Source organism: Bombina bombina, chromosome 1 (assembly GCF_027579735.1).
Source record: "Bombina bombina isolate aBomBom1 chromosome 1, aBomBom1.pri, whole genome shotgun sequence".
NCBI lineage: Eukaryota > Metazoa > Chordata > Amphibia > Anura > Bombinatoridae > Bombina > Bombina bombina.
The window spans coordinates 1,351,220,958-1,351,235,698 of NC_069499.1; the positions used below are offsets into that span (position 1 = coordinate 1,351,220,958).

Here is a 14,741-nt window from a genome sequence, read left to right on the forward strand (position 1 = left end):
CTCTAAAATTCTATTTAGAGGCTACAAAGGATTTCAGACAAACATCTTCTTTGTTTGTTGTTTATTCAGGTAAAAGGAGAGGTCAAAAAGCAACTTCTACCTCTCTCTCTTTTTGGCTTAAAAGCATCATCCGATTGGCTTATGAGACTGCCGGACGGCAGCCTCCTGAAAGAATCACAGCTCACTCCACTAGGGCTGTGGCTTCCACATGGGCCTTCAAGAACGAGGCTTCTGTTGATCAGATATGTAAGGCAGCGACTTGGTCTTCACTGCACACTTTTACCAAATTTTACAAATTTGATACTTTTGCTTCTTCTGAAGCTTTTTTTGGGAGAAAGGTTTTGCAAGCCGTGGTGCCTTCCATCTAGGTGACCTGATTTGCTCCCTCCCTTCATCCGTGTCCTAAAGCTTTGGTATTGGTTCCCACAAGTAAGGATGACGCCGTGGACCGGACACACCTATGTTGGAGAAAACAGAATTTATGCTTACCTGATAAATTACTTTCTCCAACGGTGTGTCCGGTCCACGGCCCGCCCTGGTTTTTTTTTAATCAGGTCTGATGAATTATTTTCTCTAACTACAGTCACCACGGTATCATATGATTTCTCCTATGCATATTCCTCCTTTACGTCGGTCGAATGACTGGGGTAGGCGGAGCCTAGGAGGGATCATGTGACCAGCTTTGCTGGGCTCTTTGCCATTTCCTGTTGGGGAAGAGAATATCCCACAAGTAAGGATGACGCCGTGGACCGGACACACCGTTGGAGAAAGTAATTTATCAGGTAAGCATAAATTCTGTTTTCTAGTTATAGACAGAGCCTCATTTTCGCGCCACTAATGCGCAGTTGTTTTTGGAGAGCAAGGCATGCAGATGCATGTGTGAGGAGCTAAGAACCACTGAAAAAGCTTATAGAAGGCGTCATTTGGTATCGTATTCCCCTCTGGGCTTGGTTGGGTCTCAGCAAAGCAGATAGCTGGGACTGTATAGGGGTTAAATGTAAAAACGGCTCCGGTTCCGTTAATTTAAGGGTTAAAGCTTTGAAATTTGGTGTGCAATACTTTTAAGGCTTTAAGACACTGTGGTGAAATTTGAACAATTCCTTCATACTTTTTCACATATTCAGTAATAAAGTGTGTTCAGTTTGAAATTTAAAGTGACAGTAACGGTTTTATTTTAAAACGTTTTTTGTGCTTTGTTGACAAGTTTAAGCCTGTTTAACATGTCTGTACCATCAGATAAGCTATGTTCTATATGTATGAAAACCAAGGTTTCTCCCCATTTAAATTTATGTGATAATTGTGCCATAGTGTCCAAACAAAGTAGGGACAATGATGCCACAGATAATGATATTGCCCAAGATGATTCCTCAAATGAGGGGAGTAAGCATGATACTACATCATCCCCTTCTGTGTCTACACCAGTTTTGCCCACACAAGAGGCCCCTAGTACATCTAGTGCGCCAATTCTTATTACCATGCAACAATTAACGGCTGTAATGGATAACTGTATAGCAAACATTTTATCCAAAATGCCTACTTATCAGAAAAAGCGCGATTGCTCTGTTTTAAACACTGAAGAGCAAGAGGACGCTGATGATAACTGTTCTGACATACCCTCACACCAATCTGAAGGGGCCAGGAGGGAGGTTTTGTCTGAGGGAGAAATTTCAGATTCAGGAAAAATTTCTCAACAAGCTGAACCTGATGTTGTAACATTTAAATTTAAATTAGAACATCTCCGCGCACTGCTTAAGGAGGTATTATCTACTCTGGATGATTGTGACAATTTGGTCATTCCAGAGAAATTATGTAAGATGGACAAGTTCCTAGAGGTTCCGGTGCCCCCCGACGCCTTTCCTATACCCAAGCGGGTGGCGGACATAGTAAATAAGGAGTGGGAAAGGCCCGGCATACCTTTTGTTCCCCCCCCTATATTTAAGAAATTATTTCCTATAGTCGACCCCAGAAAGGACTTATGGCAGACAGTCCCCAAGGTCGAGGGGGCGGTTTCTACTCTAAACAAGCGCACTACTATTCCTATCGAAGATAGTTGTGCTTTCAAAGATCCTATGGATAAAAAATTAGAGGGTTTGCTTAAAAAGATGTTTGTTCAGCAAGGTTACCTTCTACAACCAATTTCATGCATTGTTCCTGTCACTACGGCAGCGTGTTTCTGGTTCGAGGAACTAGAAAAGTCGTTCAATAAAGAATCTTCGTATGAGGAGGTTATGGACAGAGTTCAAGCACTTAAATTGGCTAACTCTTTTATTTTAGATGCCGCTTTGCAATTAGCTAGATTAGCGGCGAAAAATTCAGGGTTTGCTATCGTGGCGCGCAGAGCGCTTTGGCTAAAGTCTTGGTCAGCGGATGTGTCTTCCAATACAAAATTGCTTAACATACCTTTCAAGGGTAAAACACTATTTGGGCCTGATTTGAAAGAGATTATTTCAGACATCACCGGGGGAAAGGGCCACGCCCTCCCTCAGGATAGGTCTTTTAAGGCTAAAAATAAGCCTAATTTTCGTCCCTTTCGCAGAAACGGACCAGCCTCTAACTCTACATCCTCTAAGCAAGAGGGTAATACTTCACAACCCAAACCAGCCTGGAGACCGATGCAAGGCTGGAACAAGGGTAAGCAGGCCAAGAAGCCTGCCACTGCTACCAAAACAGCATGAAGGGATGGCCCCCTGATCCGGGACCGGATCTGGTGGGGGGCAGACTTTCTCTCTTTGCTCAGGCTTGGGCAAGAGATGTTCAGGATCCTTGGGCGCTAGAAATAGTTTCTCAAGGTTATCTCCTGGAATTCAAGGAACTACCCCCAAGGGGAAGGTTCCACAGGTCTCAATTATCTTCAAACCAAATAAAAAGACAGGCATTCTTACATTGTGTAGAAGACCTGTTAAAGATGGGAGTGATTCATCCAGTTCCAATAAGAGAACAAGGGATGGGTTTTTATGCAAGCCTGTTTACAGACCTTTGACTCCTCCCTGGAGTCTAAATTTAGTTCTTTCAGTTCTTCAAGGGGTTCCGTTTGAACCCTTACATTCCGTAGATATTAAGTTATTATCTTGGAAAGTTTTGTTTTTGGTTGCAATTTCTTCTGCTAGAAGAGTTTCAGAGTTATCTGCTCTGCAGTGTTCTCCTCCTTATCTGGTGTTCCACGCAGATAAGGTGGTTTTGCGTACTAAGCCTGGTTTTCTTCCTAAAGTTGTTTCTAACAAGAATATTAACCAGGAGATAGTTGTTCCTTCTTTGTGTCCGAATCCAGTTTCAAAGAAGGAACGTTTGTTACACAATTTGGACGTAGTCCGTGCTCTAAAGTTCTATTTAGAGGCTACTAAAGATTTCAGACAAACATCTTCCTTGTTTGTTGTTTATTCTGGTAAAAGGAGAGGTCAAAAAGCGACTTCTACCTCTCTTTCCTTTTGGCTTAAAAGCATTATCCGATTGGCCTATGAGACTGCCGGACGGCAGCCTCCTGAAAGAATCACAGCTCACTCTACTAGGGCTGTGGCTTCCACATGGGCCTTCAAGAACGAGGCTTCTGTTGATCAGATATGTAAGGCAGCGACTTGGTCTTCACTGCACACTTTTGCCAAATTTTACAAATTTGATACTTTTGCTTCTTCGGAGGCTATTTTTGGGAGAAAGGTTTTGCAAACTGTGGTGCCTTCCGTTTAGGTGACCTGATTTGCTCCCTCCCTTCATCCGTGTCCTAAAGCTTTGGTATTGGTTCCCACAAGTAAGGATGACGCCGTGGACCGGACACACCTATGTTGGAGAAAACAGAATTTATGCTTACCTGATAAATTACTTTCTCCAACGGTGTGTCCGGTCCACGGCCCGCCCTGGTTTTTTTAATCAGGTCTGATGAATTATTTTCTCTAACTACAGTCACCACGGTATCATATGGTTTCTCCTATGCATATTTCCTCCTGTCCGTCGGTCGAATGACTGGGGTAGGCGGAGCCTAGGAGGGATCATGTGACCAGCTTTGCTGGGACTCTTTGCCATTTCCTGTTGGGGAAGAGAATATCCCACAAGTAAGGATGACGCCGTGGACCGGACACACCGTTGGAGAAAGTAATTTATCAGGTAAGTATAAATTCTGGTTTTTTTTCTCTGAAGCATGGTGAGAGGAGCATTCTCAGTTTATAGATCTGAAGAGCAGAGGAAATGGCTTCTTACTGGTATCTGCTCTAATTGGATAGTGGAATCTTTTCTGTGATATGATTAGCAAACATCTAGTAATATATGCGTGCATAGTTTTCTTTTTTATGACACGATGAGTCCACGGATCATATTAATTACTAATGGGATATTCACCTCCTGGTCAGCAGGAGGCGGCAAAGAGCACCAAAGCAGATCTGTTAAATAGCTTCTCCCTTCCCTCCTACCCCAGTCATTCTCTTTGCCTACGTTAGTGATAGGAAGTGGTAAAGTGAGTGTTAGATTAGATTCTTCAATCAAGAGTTTATTATTTTTAAAGTAGTACAAGATTTTGCTGCTTTGTCCTGGGGTGTAGCTGTAGTCCATATCAGTCTCTTCAGTAGAGCTTTGGTGGCTTTAGAGCAATGGGAACTGGTGGGACATAATTCTCACTGCGCCTCCCATATATTTTTGCTGCCCTAACCCTGAAAACCTGAGGAATATTTATTCAGGAATTTCTTTTTCTTCACAGGTCCATGTGGGGGATAGGACCCCTCAAACCTGGTGAACTGCCTTTGCTGTCAGGCAGACACATGAGGTATGTGCTTTGTTATTTTCCTGGGACACTTAGAGGAAAAGGAGCACTTTACTATATTTCATTGCACTACATAAAGGGCTTATGGTATAAGGCACTTTATTAGGGGACAAAAGCTCTCAGAGTCTGAGAGAACCAGAAAGGGTTAGCAGGAAGGGGCTGGGAGATAAGCACTTTGAGGGCTCTCGTGGTTCGTTTATCATGGCGTTAGTTTTAACATGAAATAACGTCCGGGAGACTGTTGTTAGTTAGCCACGACCAGGATGGGCGGATCTTCTGTATTGCACGCTTTTTTCACTGCACCTCTATCTGAAGACACAGTATAGACTGGATACAGACCGGATAATTTACTCTGTCTAGAAGTGCATGTTTCTGACTAGATCAGGCGTTTCTAGGTTCGGAGTGTTGCTCAATCGTTTCCCTATCGAGTCTGGATTGCTTGCCAGGAGGGAGAGAGAGGTCTCCGGTCTTGCAGTCGGGTTGGCACCTCAGCAGAGCTGCTGAGGTGTAGGGGTGTCATTTTTATGTAGTTAAAAAGTTAAACCGTAACGTTTTTTGCATATCATTTTTTTGAGTCAAAATTAAAGTTTTTATTGCATAATTATATTATTGTGATTCAGTAGGGACCAAGTAGACTTGCAAAGTTTCACGAGCTCCTTGTGTTTTGATCCAAATGTGAAACCACCAATCCCTTTCTGTCCCACATGTAATTGAGAGGACTTTAAGTTATAGGGAGAAGATTTTTCCTGACCAAAACTTTTCAAAAGTGAATGCTGTCCAAGAGTCTGACGAGATTCAAGGTATGCTGCAGCTTTCTCCCCAAGCGTCCCAAATTTTACCGCCCGCACAAGCAGTGCCCTGCTCTTCTGCTCTAGCTCCCGCTGGAGTTACCTTAAAAGACATAGCCTCCCTCATTTCTTCTACAATTTCTGATGCATTGTCTGCTTTCCCAATGTTGCAGGGCAGACGTAAGAAGAAAACCAGACATTCAGTAAGTGAGGTTTCTGATGCAATTGTGGCAATTTTGGAGGTACCCTCCCAAGGGCCTAAAGAGGAGGGTACTGCGGTTCTATCTAAGGGTGAAATTTCAGGTTCAGAAAGTTAATTGCCTCTGACGGACTCAGAGGTTGTAACTTTTAGGTTTTAACTAGAACACCTCCGCCTGTTGCTCAGGGAGGTTTTGGTTACTTTGGACGACTGTGACTCCATGGTAGTTGTTGCTCCGTCGAAGTCTAGTAAATTGGACAGATATTTCGAAGTTCCTTCTTACTCAGACGTATTTCCTGTTCCAAAGCGAGCTTCGGAGATCATTACTAAGGAGTGGGAGAGGCCAGGCATTCCCTTTTCTCCCTCTCCTATTTTTAAGAAGATGTTTCCCATAGCTGACTCTTTCAAGGAGGCTTGGCAAAACAGTTCCTAAGGTGGAAGGGGCTGTTTCCACCTTAGCCAAGAGAACTACTATTCCTATAGAGGATAGTTGTGCTTTCAAAGGTCATATGGACAAGAAGTTAGAGGGTTTACTTAAAAAAAAAAAAAATATTATGTTCACCAGGGTCTGCAATGGCAGCCAGCTGCGTGCATTTCTACCGTCACTAGTGCGGCAGCACATTGGTTTGATGCACTGTCTGATTCTCTCAGGACTGAGACTTCTTTAGAGGAGATCCAAGACAGGATAAAAGCTCTGAAGCTAGCTAATACTTTTATTACGGACGCTTCCCTTCAAATTATTAAACTGGGAGCTAAGATTTTGGGTTTCTCTATTCTAGCCCGCAGATCCTTATGGTTAAAGCCTTGGTTTGCGGATGTGTCATCTAAGTCTACGCTTCTAGCGATTCCTTACAAGGGGAAGACCTCGTTTGGACCTGACCTGACGGAAATTATCTCTGATATCACGGAAGGTAAGGGTCGTCTCCTCCCTCAGGGTAAGAGAAACAAACCAAAAGGACGACAGAGTAATTTTCGTACCTTTTCGAAATTTCAAGGGAAATTCTTCCTCTTCCTTCTCTAAGCAGGAACAATCTAAGCCTACATGGAGACCCAACCAGTCTTGGAACAAGGGTAAACAATCCAAGAAGCCTGATCCAAGACAGCATGAAGGGCATGCCCCCGATCCGGGACCGGATCTGGTAGGGGGCAGACTTTCCTTCTTCATCTTGGCTTGGGTTCGGGACGTTCAGGATCCCTGGGCAATAGAAATAGTGTCTCAGGGATACAAATTGGAGTTCAAAAGTTTTCCTCCCAGAGGCAGGTTTCTACTTTCAAGATTATCTGCAGACCAGACAAAGAGAGAGGCGTTCTTACATTGTGTAGGAGACCTCTCCGCCCTGGGAGTGATTGTTCCCGTTCCAGTACAGGGACAGGGTCAGGTTTTTATTTCAATCTGTTCGTGGTTCCCAAAAAGGAGGGAACCTTCAGACCAATTTTAGACTCAATAGTCTAAACAAATTTCTCAGGGTTCCGTCCTTCAAGATGGAAACTATTCGTTCCATTCTTCCATTGATCCAGGAGGGTCAATTTATGACAACAGTGGATTTAAAGGACGCGTATCTCCATGTTCCTATTCACAGGGATCATCACACGTTCCTAAGGTTTGCCATCCAGGACAAACACTTCCAGTTCGTGGCTCTTCCTTTCAGTCTGGCCACGGCTCCCAGAATCTTCACAAAGGTTCTGGGGTCTCTGCTGGCGGTACTTCGACCACGGGGCAATGGGGTGGCGCCTTATCTGGACGATATTCTAGTCCAGGCTCCATCTTTTCAACAAGCAAGATTCCATACCGACATGGTGTTATCTTTCCTGAGAACTTGCGGGTGGAAGGTAAATTTGGAAAGGAGTTCCTTAGTCCCAAATACAAGGGTAACTTTCTTGGGAACCATAATAGATTCCCTATCTATGAAGATTTTTCTGACAGAAGTCAGGAAATCAAAGATTATTGATACTTGTCTAGTCCTTCAGTCCACTCCTCGGCCGTCAGTGACCCAGTGCATGAAGGTAATCGGGCTGATGGTGGAGGCAATGGACATCATCCCGTTTGCTCGGTTCCACCTCAGACCTCTGCAGTTAAGCAAGCTCAGGCAATGGAACAGAGATTATGCAGACTTGTCTCCTCGAATAACTCTGGAGCAAGAGACAAGGACTCTCTTCAATGGTGGTTGTCTCTGGATCATCTCTCCCAGGGAACCTGCTTTTGCAGACCGTCTTGGGTGATTGTGACAACAGATGCCAGCCTTCTCGGGTGGGGAGTTGTCTGGGGCTCCCTAAAGGCTTAGGGAGTTTGGACTCAGTCAAAGTCTGTTCTTCCTATAAACATGCTGGAACTGAGAGCGATCTTCAATGCTCTTCTGGCCTGCCTCAGTTAGCCTCGGTCCAGTTTATCAGGTTTCAGTCAGACAACATAACTTCAGTGGCTTACATAAATCATCAGGGAGGAACGAGGAGTTCCTTAGCGATGACGGAGGTAACCAAGATAATTCAGTGGGCGGAGGCCCATTCTTGCTACCTGTCGGCGATCCACATCCCAGGGGTGGACAACTGGGAGGCAGACTTTCTGAGCAGGAAGTCCTTTCATCCGGGGGAGGGGGAACTCCATCCGGAAGGGTTCTCCAGCCTGATTCTCAAGTGGGGTCAGCCGGAATTAGATCTCATGGCATCTCGACAGAATGCCAAGCTCCCGAGATACGGGTCGAGGGACCCCCAGGCGGAACTGATAGATGCTCTGGCGGTTCCTTGGACCTTCAGTCTAGCATACTTATTTCCTCTGTTTGCACTTCTTCCTCGGGTCATTGCTCAAATCAAGCAGGAGAGGGCGTCGGTGATTCTCATTCCTCCGGCTTGGCCTCGCAGGATTTGGTATGCAGATCTGGTGGACATGTCATTTCTGCCACCTTGGAGACTTCCATTGAGGAAGGACCTTCTAATTCAAGGGCCCTTCCTTCACCCAAATCTAGTTTCTCTGAAGCTGACTGCTTGGAGATTGAACGCTTAATTTTGTCCAAGCGGGGGTTTTCGGACTCGGTCATAGAGACCATGATTCAGGCTCGTAAGCCTGTAGCTAGAAAGATTTACCATAAGATATGGCGTAAATATCTCTATTGGTGTGAATCCAAGGGCTACTCATGGAGTAGAGTTAGGATTCCTAGAATTTTGTCTTCTCCAAGAAGGGTTGGAGAAAAGGTTTATCGACAAGTTCCTTAAAGGGTCAAATCTCGGCCTTATCTATTTTGTAACACAAACGTTTGGCGGCTGTCCCAGATGTACAATCATTTTGTCAGGCCTTGATCAGGATCAGGCCTGTGTTCAAACCAGTTACTCCTCCATGGAGTCTGAATTTAGTTCTCAAAGTTCTTCAAGGGGGTCCGTTTGAGCCTATGCATTCCTTAGATATTAAGTTGTTATCTTGGAAAGTTTTATTTCTTGTTGCTATTTCTTCTGCTCGGAGAGTGTCAGAGCTCTTGGCATTGCAGTATGAGTCTCCTTATCTTGTTTTTCATTCAGATAAGGTAGTTTTACGTACTAAATTAGAATTTCTTCCTACGGTTGTTTCTGATCGGAACATTAATCAGGAGATTGTTGTTCCTTCTTTGTGTCCTAATCCTTCTTCTCAGATAGAACGACTTCTGCACAATTTGGACGTGGTCCGTGCTTTAAAGTTTTACTTACAGGCGACTAAGGACTTTTGTCAGTCTTCTTCTTTGTTTGTGATTTTCTCAGGAAAACGTAAGCGACAGAAAGCTACTGCTACTTCTCTTTCTTTTTGGCTGAAGAGTATCATACGTTTTGCATATGAGACTGCTGGACAGCAGCCTTCCGAGAGGGTTACAGCTCATTCCACGAGGGCTGTTGCTTTCTCATGGGTATTCAAAAATGAAGCTTCTGTGGAACAGATTTGCAAGGCTGCAACTTGGTCCTCTCTTCACACTTTTTCAAAGTTTTACAAATTTGACACTTTTGCCTCGGCTGAGCCCGCTTTTGGGAGAAAGGTTCTTCAAGCAGTTGGGCCTTCCGTTTAGGTTCCCTGTCTTGTCCCTCCCGTATCATCTGTGTACTCTAGCTTGGGTATTGGATCCCATTAGTAATTAAGATAATCTGTGGACTTATCGTGTCATAAAAAAGAAAAGAAAATATATGCTTACCTGATAAATTTATTTCTTTTTTGACATGATGAGTCCACGGCCAGCCCTGTTCTTGTAAGACAGGTTGTTATTATTATTAACTTCTTTCCTTAACTTCGGTCGAATGACTGGAGTGGGAGAGAAGGGAGGAGCTATTTAACAGCTCTACTGTGGTGCTCTTTGCTGTCTCCTGCTGACCAGGAGGTGAATATCCCATTAGTAATTTAGTTCATCCGTGGACTCATTGTGTCAAAAAAGAAATAAATTTATCAGGTAAGCATAGATTTTTTTTTTTTCTTTTCTCATGTGACTACGTATTACAACATTTCACGTATTTCTTATAAATTTATATTGAACCGACAGGACAGGGAAAGGTTAGAAATCAGATTGTGTCATGGGGTGATTTATTGATTGCAGGAGGAAGGTATAAATGCAGGTTAAATAGAAGTGTAAAATTAAGAGATTTTACAAGGAAAAACATTTGCATCTTCTAGAAAGTCTTCTAGAGCAGGGTTCTTCAAACTGATACCACATACTTTCGTGTCCCTATTTTTATGTTTGGTCTGCAAATATATTAAGTAAGATTGCTGCAATTTTTGAATTATTTTTTTCTTTCTTGAAACTGTTGCAAAAGGTAATTACACACAAATACACATTACAAACACTCTCATACAACACACACACTCACACACTTATAACACACATACAACACACTCTCATGCAACACACACAAATATAACACGCACACACCCTCTAATGCAACACACACATATAACAGGCACACACACAACACACTCTCATTCAACACACGCACATATAACACGCACACACAACACACACTCATGTAACACACACACTCATATACCCCACACACATGACACACTCATGCAACACACACAGACATATAACACGCACACAACACACACTCATGCAACACACACACTCCTATAACACACACAACACACTCTCATGCAACACACACACACATATACCATGCACACACACACACAAAACACTCTCATGCAACACACACATATAACATGCACACACACACAACACACTCTCATGCAACACACAACACACACTCATATAACATGCACACACAACACACTCATGCAAAACACACACACCACACACTCATATAACACACACACACACACCACACACTTTCATACAGCACACACACAAGTCGGGACCCAGTAAACATGGTGTTGCGACCCAGTAATGGGTCCCGACCCGTGGTTTGAAGAACCCTGTTCTAGAGGATTCTTCCTAAGACCTAGGTGTCGTTTTGCCCCACACCATCACGATTGTCTTCAGTTGTAGTAGTTGCATGTGAATGGGCTTCCAAACAAATTCTTTATGCATAATATTCCCTTAGTTTCATTTGATCACTTAGGACATATGGAAACACTTAGCTGGCCTTCTGATTTTTATACCGCCATCAAATTTTATGTGTCTAGGCATTACATTTGCCCTCCCTCCTTACCACTCCCAGATAGACACTTTTACAAAGAGAGAAGCACAACAAAGAACAAACGGCTCAGTAACTTGTTCTTTGGCTGGTTACCACCTGGAAGCAGCCTCTTTTACTTCCAGGTAGGTTCTAGCTTGGAAATCTGTAAACTGAAGCTGGCAGGAAGATGAGGAGGGTATATGAAGGAAGGAGATCTGATGAATTATGGTAAACTTCTATCTGTTCCAAGAAGGCAATATATTATAATATTACCTTAAAGGGACATGAAACCCAAAAATTGTTTTTCATAATTTAGGTAGAACATGCAATTTTAATTTTTTTTTCCAGTTTACTTTTATTATCTAATTTGTTTCATTCTCTTGGTATAATTTGTTGAAGGAGCAGCAATGCACTACTGGGTGAGCCAATTAGTATATATATGCAGCCACCAATCAGCAGCTAGAACCTAGGTTCTTTGCTGCTCCTGAGCTTACCTAGATAAACCTTTCAGAAAAGGAAAACAAGAGAAGGAAGCAAAATAAATAATAGAAGTAAATTGGAAAGTTCTTTAAAATTTTATGTTCTGTCTAAATCATGAAAGTCTAGTTATGACTTTACTGTCCCTTTAATATTTTTTCACTACTCGGAGCCTGAATAAGCTTATTTATGACGGTAAGTCAAATTCTTGTTGTCTATTTACAAACTATGTAAATTTTTGTTTAATGTATTGTCTTATTGCTGCACTTAATTTGATAGATAGATTGGACCGCCCTGTTTCTACATTGGTTACATAGGTTAAGCTAAGCTCTGGGAGCCACAGTGCTGCCCTCTAGTGCTTTTCACATGTCCCTCATATTTCCAATCCCACATTATTATCAGTTTACAACATGGAAAATTATCCTGCTCTTTGGAACTAAAAAAATATCAGTGTGACTACAATTCACATTTATATTTTCTAAATCATTTTTGCTGAAAAAGTTTATTTAAAGCTTAATATATATCTGTGGAATTTTTGTGAGGGGTTAGTTGGTGGAATTAACCATATGTGTACTAATGTTGCATGCGGTCAGAAAGGTGAAAAGCGATTTAATGAAATCTGAGCCAGAATATCAGTGGATAAAAATCAAAACAAACAAGTGGCCTTCATGAAATGTAGGAAAATCCGTCCACTGTTAATAAGCATAGAAGAAATAAAGTTTGGAAAGCTCCATGGACAGTGGTTAAACAACAGTAACAAAAGGGATTTTGTTTAAAAAGAAATATCTTACCATTATATTTCTTACACTATAATGCTCCCCTTATGTGATATATGGATTTTTATATCCCTTTAACTTTAAATAGAATGTTAGTGTTGGATGTTGTGATTAACATATGTAGAGTACATTGCTGATTATTATCTTAGGGTTTTGATACTTCAATTAGTAATGTGCTAATTAAGTACAGTATTTTACTGCACCTACAACTATTCTCCATGTTTTGCTGTTATCAAATCACCTTTACAATACAGTGTTACACACTGCATAAATGTTTCCTAATTGATGGTTTTTCTTTCTTAGGCTCACAGGATAGAGTCTTACGGCTACCAGAGAACACAGGCTGTAGCCCTTCACGTAGGAGAACAGCATCAGAGAGCACCTCTTCTACAGGTACCCCTTATATATTCACCGTGAGCAGCCAAACATACTATTTTATTCTGAAGATTTTTACAGAAGTATGATCAATTAAAGGCACACAAACTCCTAATGTAAAAAGTCCCTGTTTGTGTAATAGAAAATATGTTTCCATAGGGTGAAATGATTTATTTTTCTGTAAAAGAGCCTTCACTTTATCCACACTTACCATATCGGCCCTCCACCCAGTTCCCCAATGGCACAGCCATTTTAAAGCTCCACCGATTTGCTTTTGAAGGAGAAGATGGCATGTGATTAAAGGGCCATAATACCCAAATGTTGAAACACTTGAAAGTGATGCAGTATAGCTGTAAAAAGCGGACTAGAAAATATCACCTGAACATCTCTATGTAAAAAAGAAAGATATTTTACCTCAAAAGTTCCTCAGTAGCCACATCCCATTGTAAAGGATTTCTAAGCAGCATATTAGTATGTATGTCCCGGGACAGCCAGAGGATGAGCCTTGTGCACTCTCATGTTATTTCCTATTCAGTGTAAGGAAGTTTAAATGAAATCTCATGAGATCACAGTAAAAGAGTTCATGACCTCAGCACTGCTGATGCTGATTGGCTGCTGTTCATTTCTTCATTTTTTTATTTTTTTTAACCTGCAGCTGGGCAGCAGCTAAGTATAACTTTTTACACAGAACTTACTCAGCTGAGCTTAGGAAGTTGTGAGGTAAAATATCTTCCTTTTTTACATAGAGATGCTCAGGTGATATTTTCCTGTCAGCTTTTTACAGTTATACATCAGCATCAGTTTCAAGTGATTTAGCATATGAGTATTATGTCCCTTTAACTTTACTCAGTTTTATCGTAGAAGTAACAGGTTCTGAGAGGCGAGAGCAGGCACCTTCTACTTAAGGTCAATAGGGTAAGTGCAGGTAAACTAGGAGCTATTTTTCACTAAAATGAATTGCATTATCCTATGGGAACATCTGAAGTACACTACTCTGGTATATATTATACAAACAGAGTCTTTTTACACGTTGAGTTTTGTGACCCTTTAAAGTCAGGGCTGGGAATTTCCACAAATCTGTCACTTTTGTCTTTTCCTAACTGTGAGCAGACTTGTTTTCTTCTACAAGATACGAGTCCACAGATTTCATCCTTACTTGTGGGATATTATCCTCCTGCTAACAGGAAGTGGCAAAGAGCACCACAGCAGAGCTGTATATATAGCTCCTCCCTTCCCCTCCACCCCCAGTCATTCTCTTTGCCTGTGTTATACTAGGAAGAGGTAAAGTGAGGTGTTAGTGTTAGTTTCTTCAATCAAGAAGTTTTTTATTTTTAAATGGTACCGGTGAGTACTGTTTCCCTCAGGGGGATATGGAAGAAGAATTCTGCCCTAAGGTTGATGATCTTAGCAGCTGTAACTAAGATCCATGTTGGTTACCACAGATCTGAAGGTAATACAGGAGACATCTTCAGTGTGGAGACCGGTTCATGCTACAAGCAGCATTGAGGTATTTGCAGCCCTTTATTCTGAGGAGACTTGGTATATCAGAAAACGGCTGAAAATGTATTCCCTGTTAGGGAAGGGGTAAGCAGTAGACCTATTTTCAGGGGGGTGTTACTGAAACCTGTTAATTATTTTATTTATTCAGTTGACATTTTTTGGGCAAGGTTTATAATGACAGAGGCTGAAAGATTCATTATAAAAAACACTGGGATATGTTTTGCGGTTGGTGTTACACATTCTGACCATAGCATTTTATCAGGGGTAAACATTTCCACATGGCTTGTATCATAACTGCTCCT

At 42.1% G+C, this 14,741-nt stretch overlaps 1 protein-coding gene across 1 annotated transcript in view; it reads left to right on the forward strand.

Annotated features, from left to right (window-relative positions):
- The window catches only part of ASH1L (ASH1 like histone lysine methyltransferase), a 505,039-nt gene that overhangs the window by 186,054 nt on the left and 304,244 nt on the right, over positions 1-14,741 (forward strand). The window contains exon 4 of the mRNA XM_053703215.1: positions 12,868-12,957. Within this exon, the coding sequence (XP_053559190.1) occupies positions 12,868-12,957 (90 nt within the window). The remainder of the gene's footprint in view (positions 1-12,867; positions 12,958-14,741) is intronic.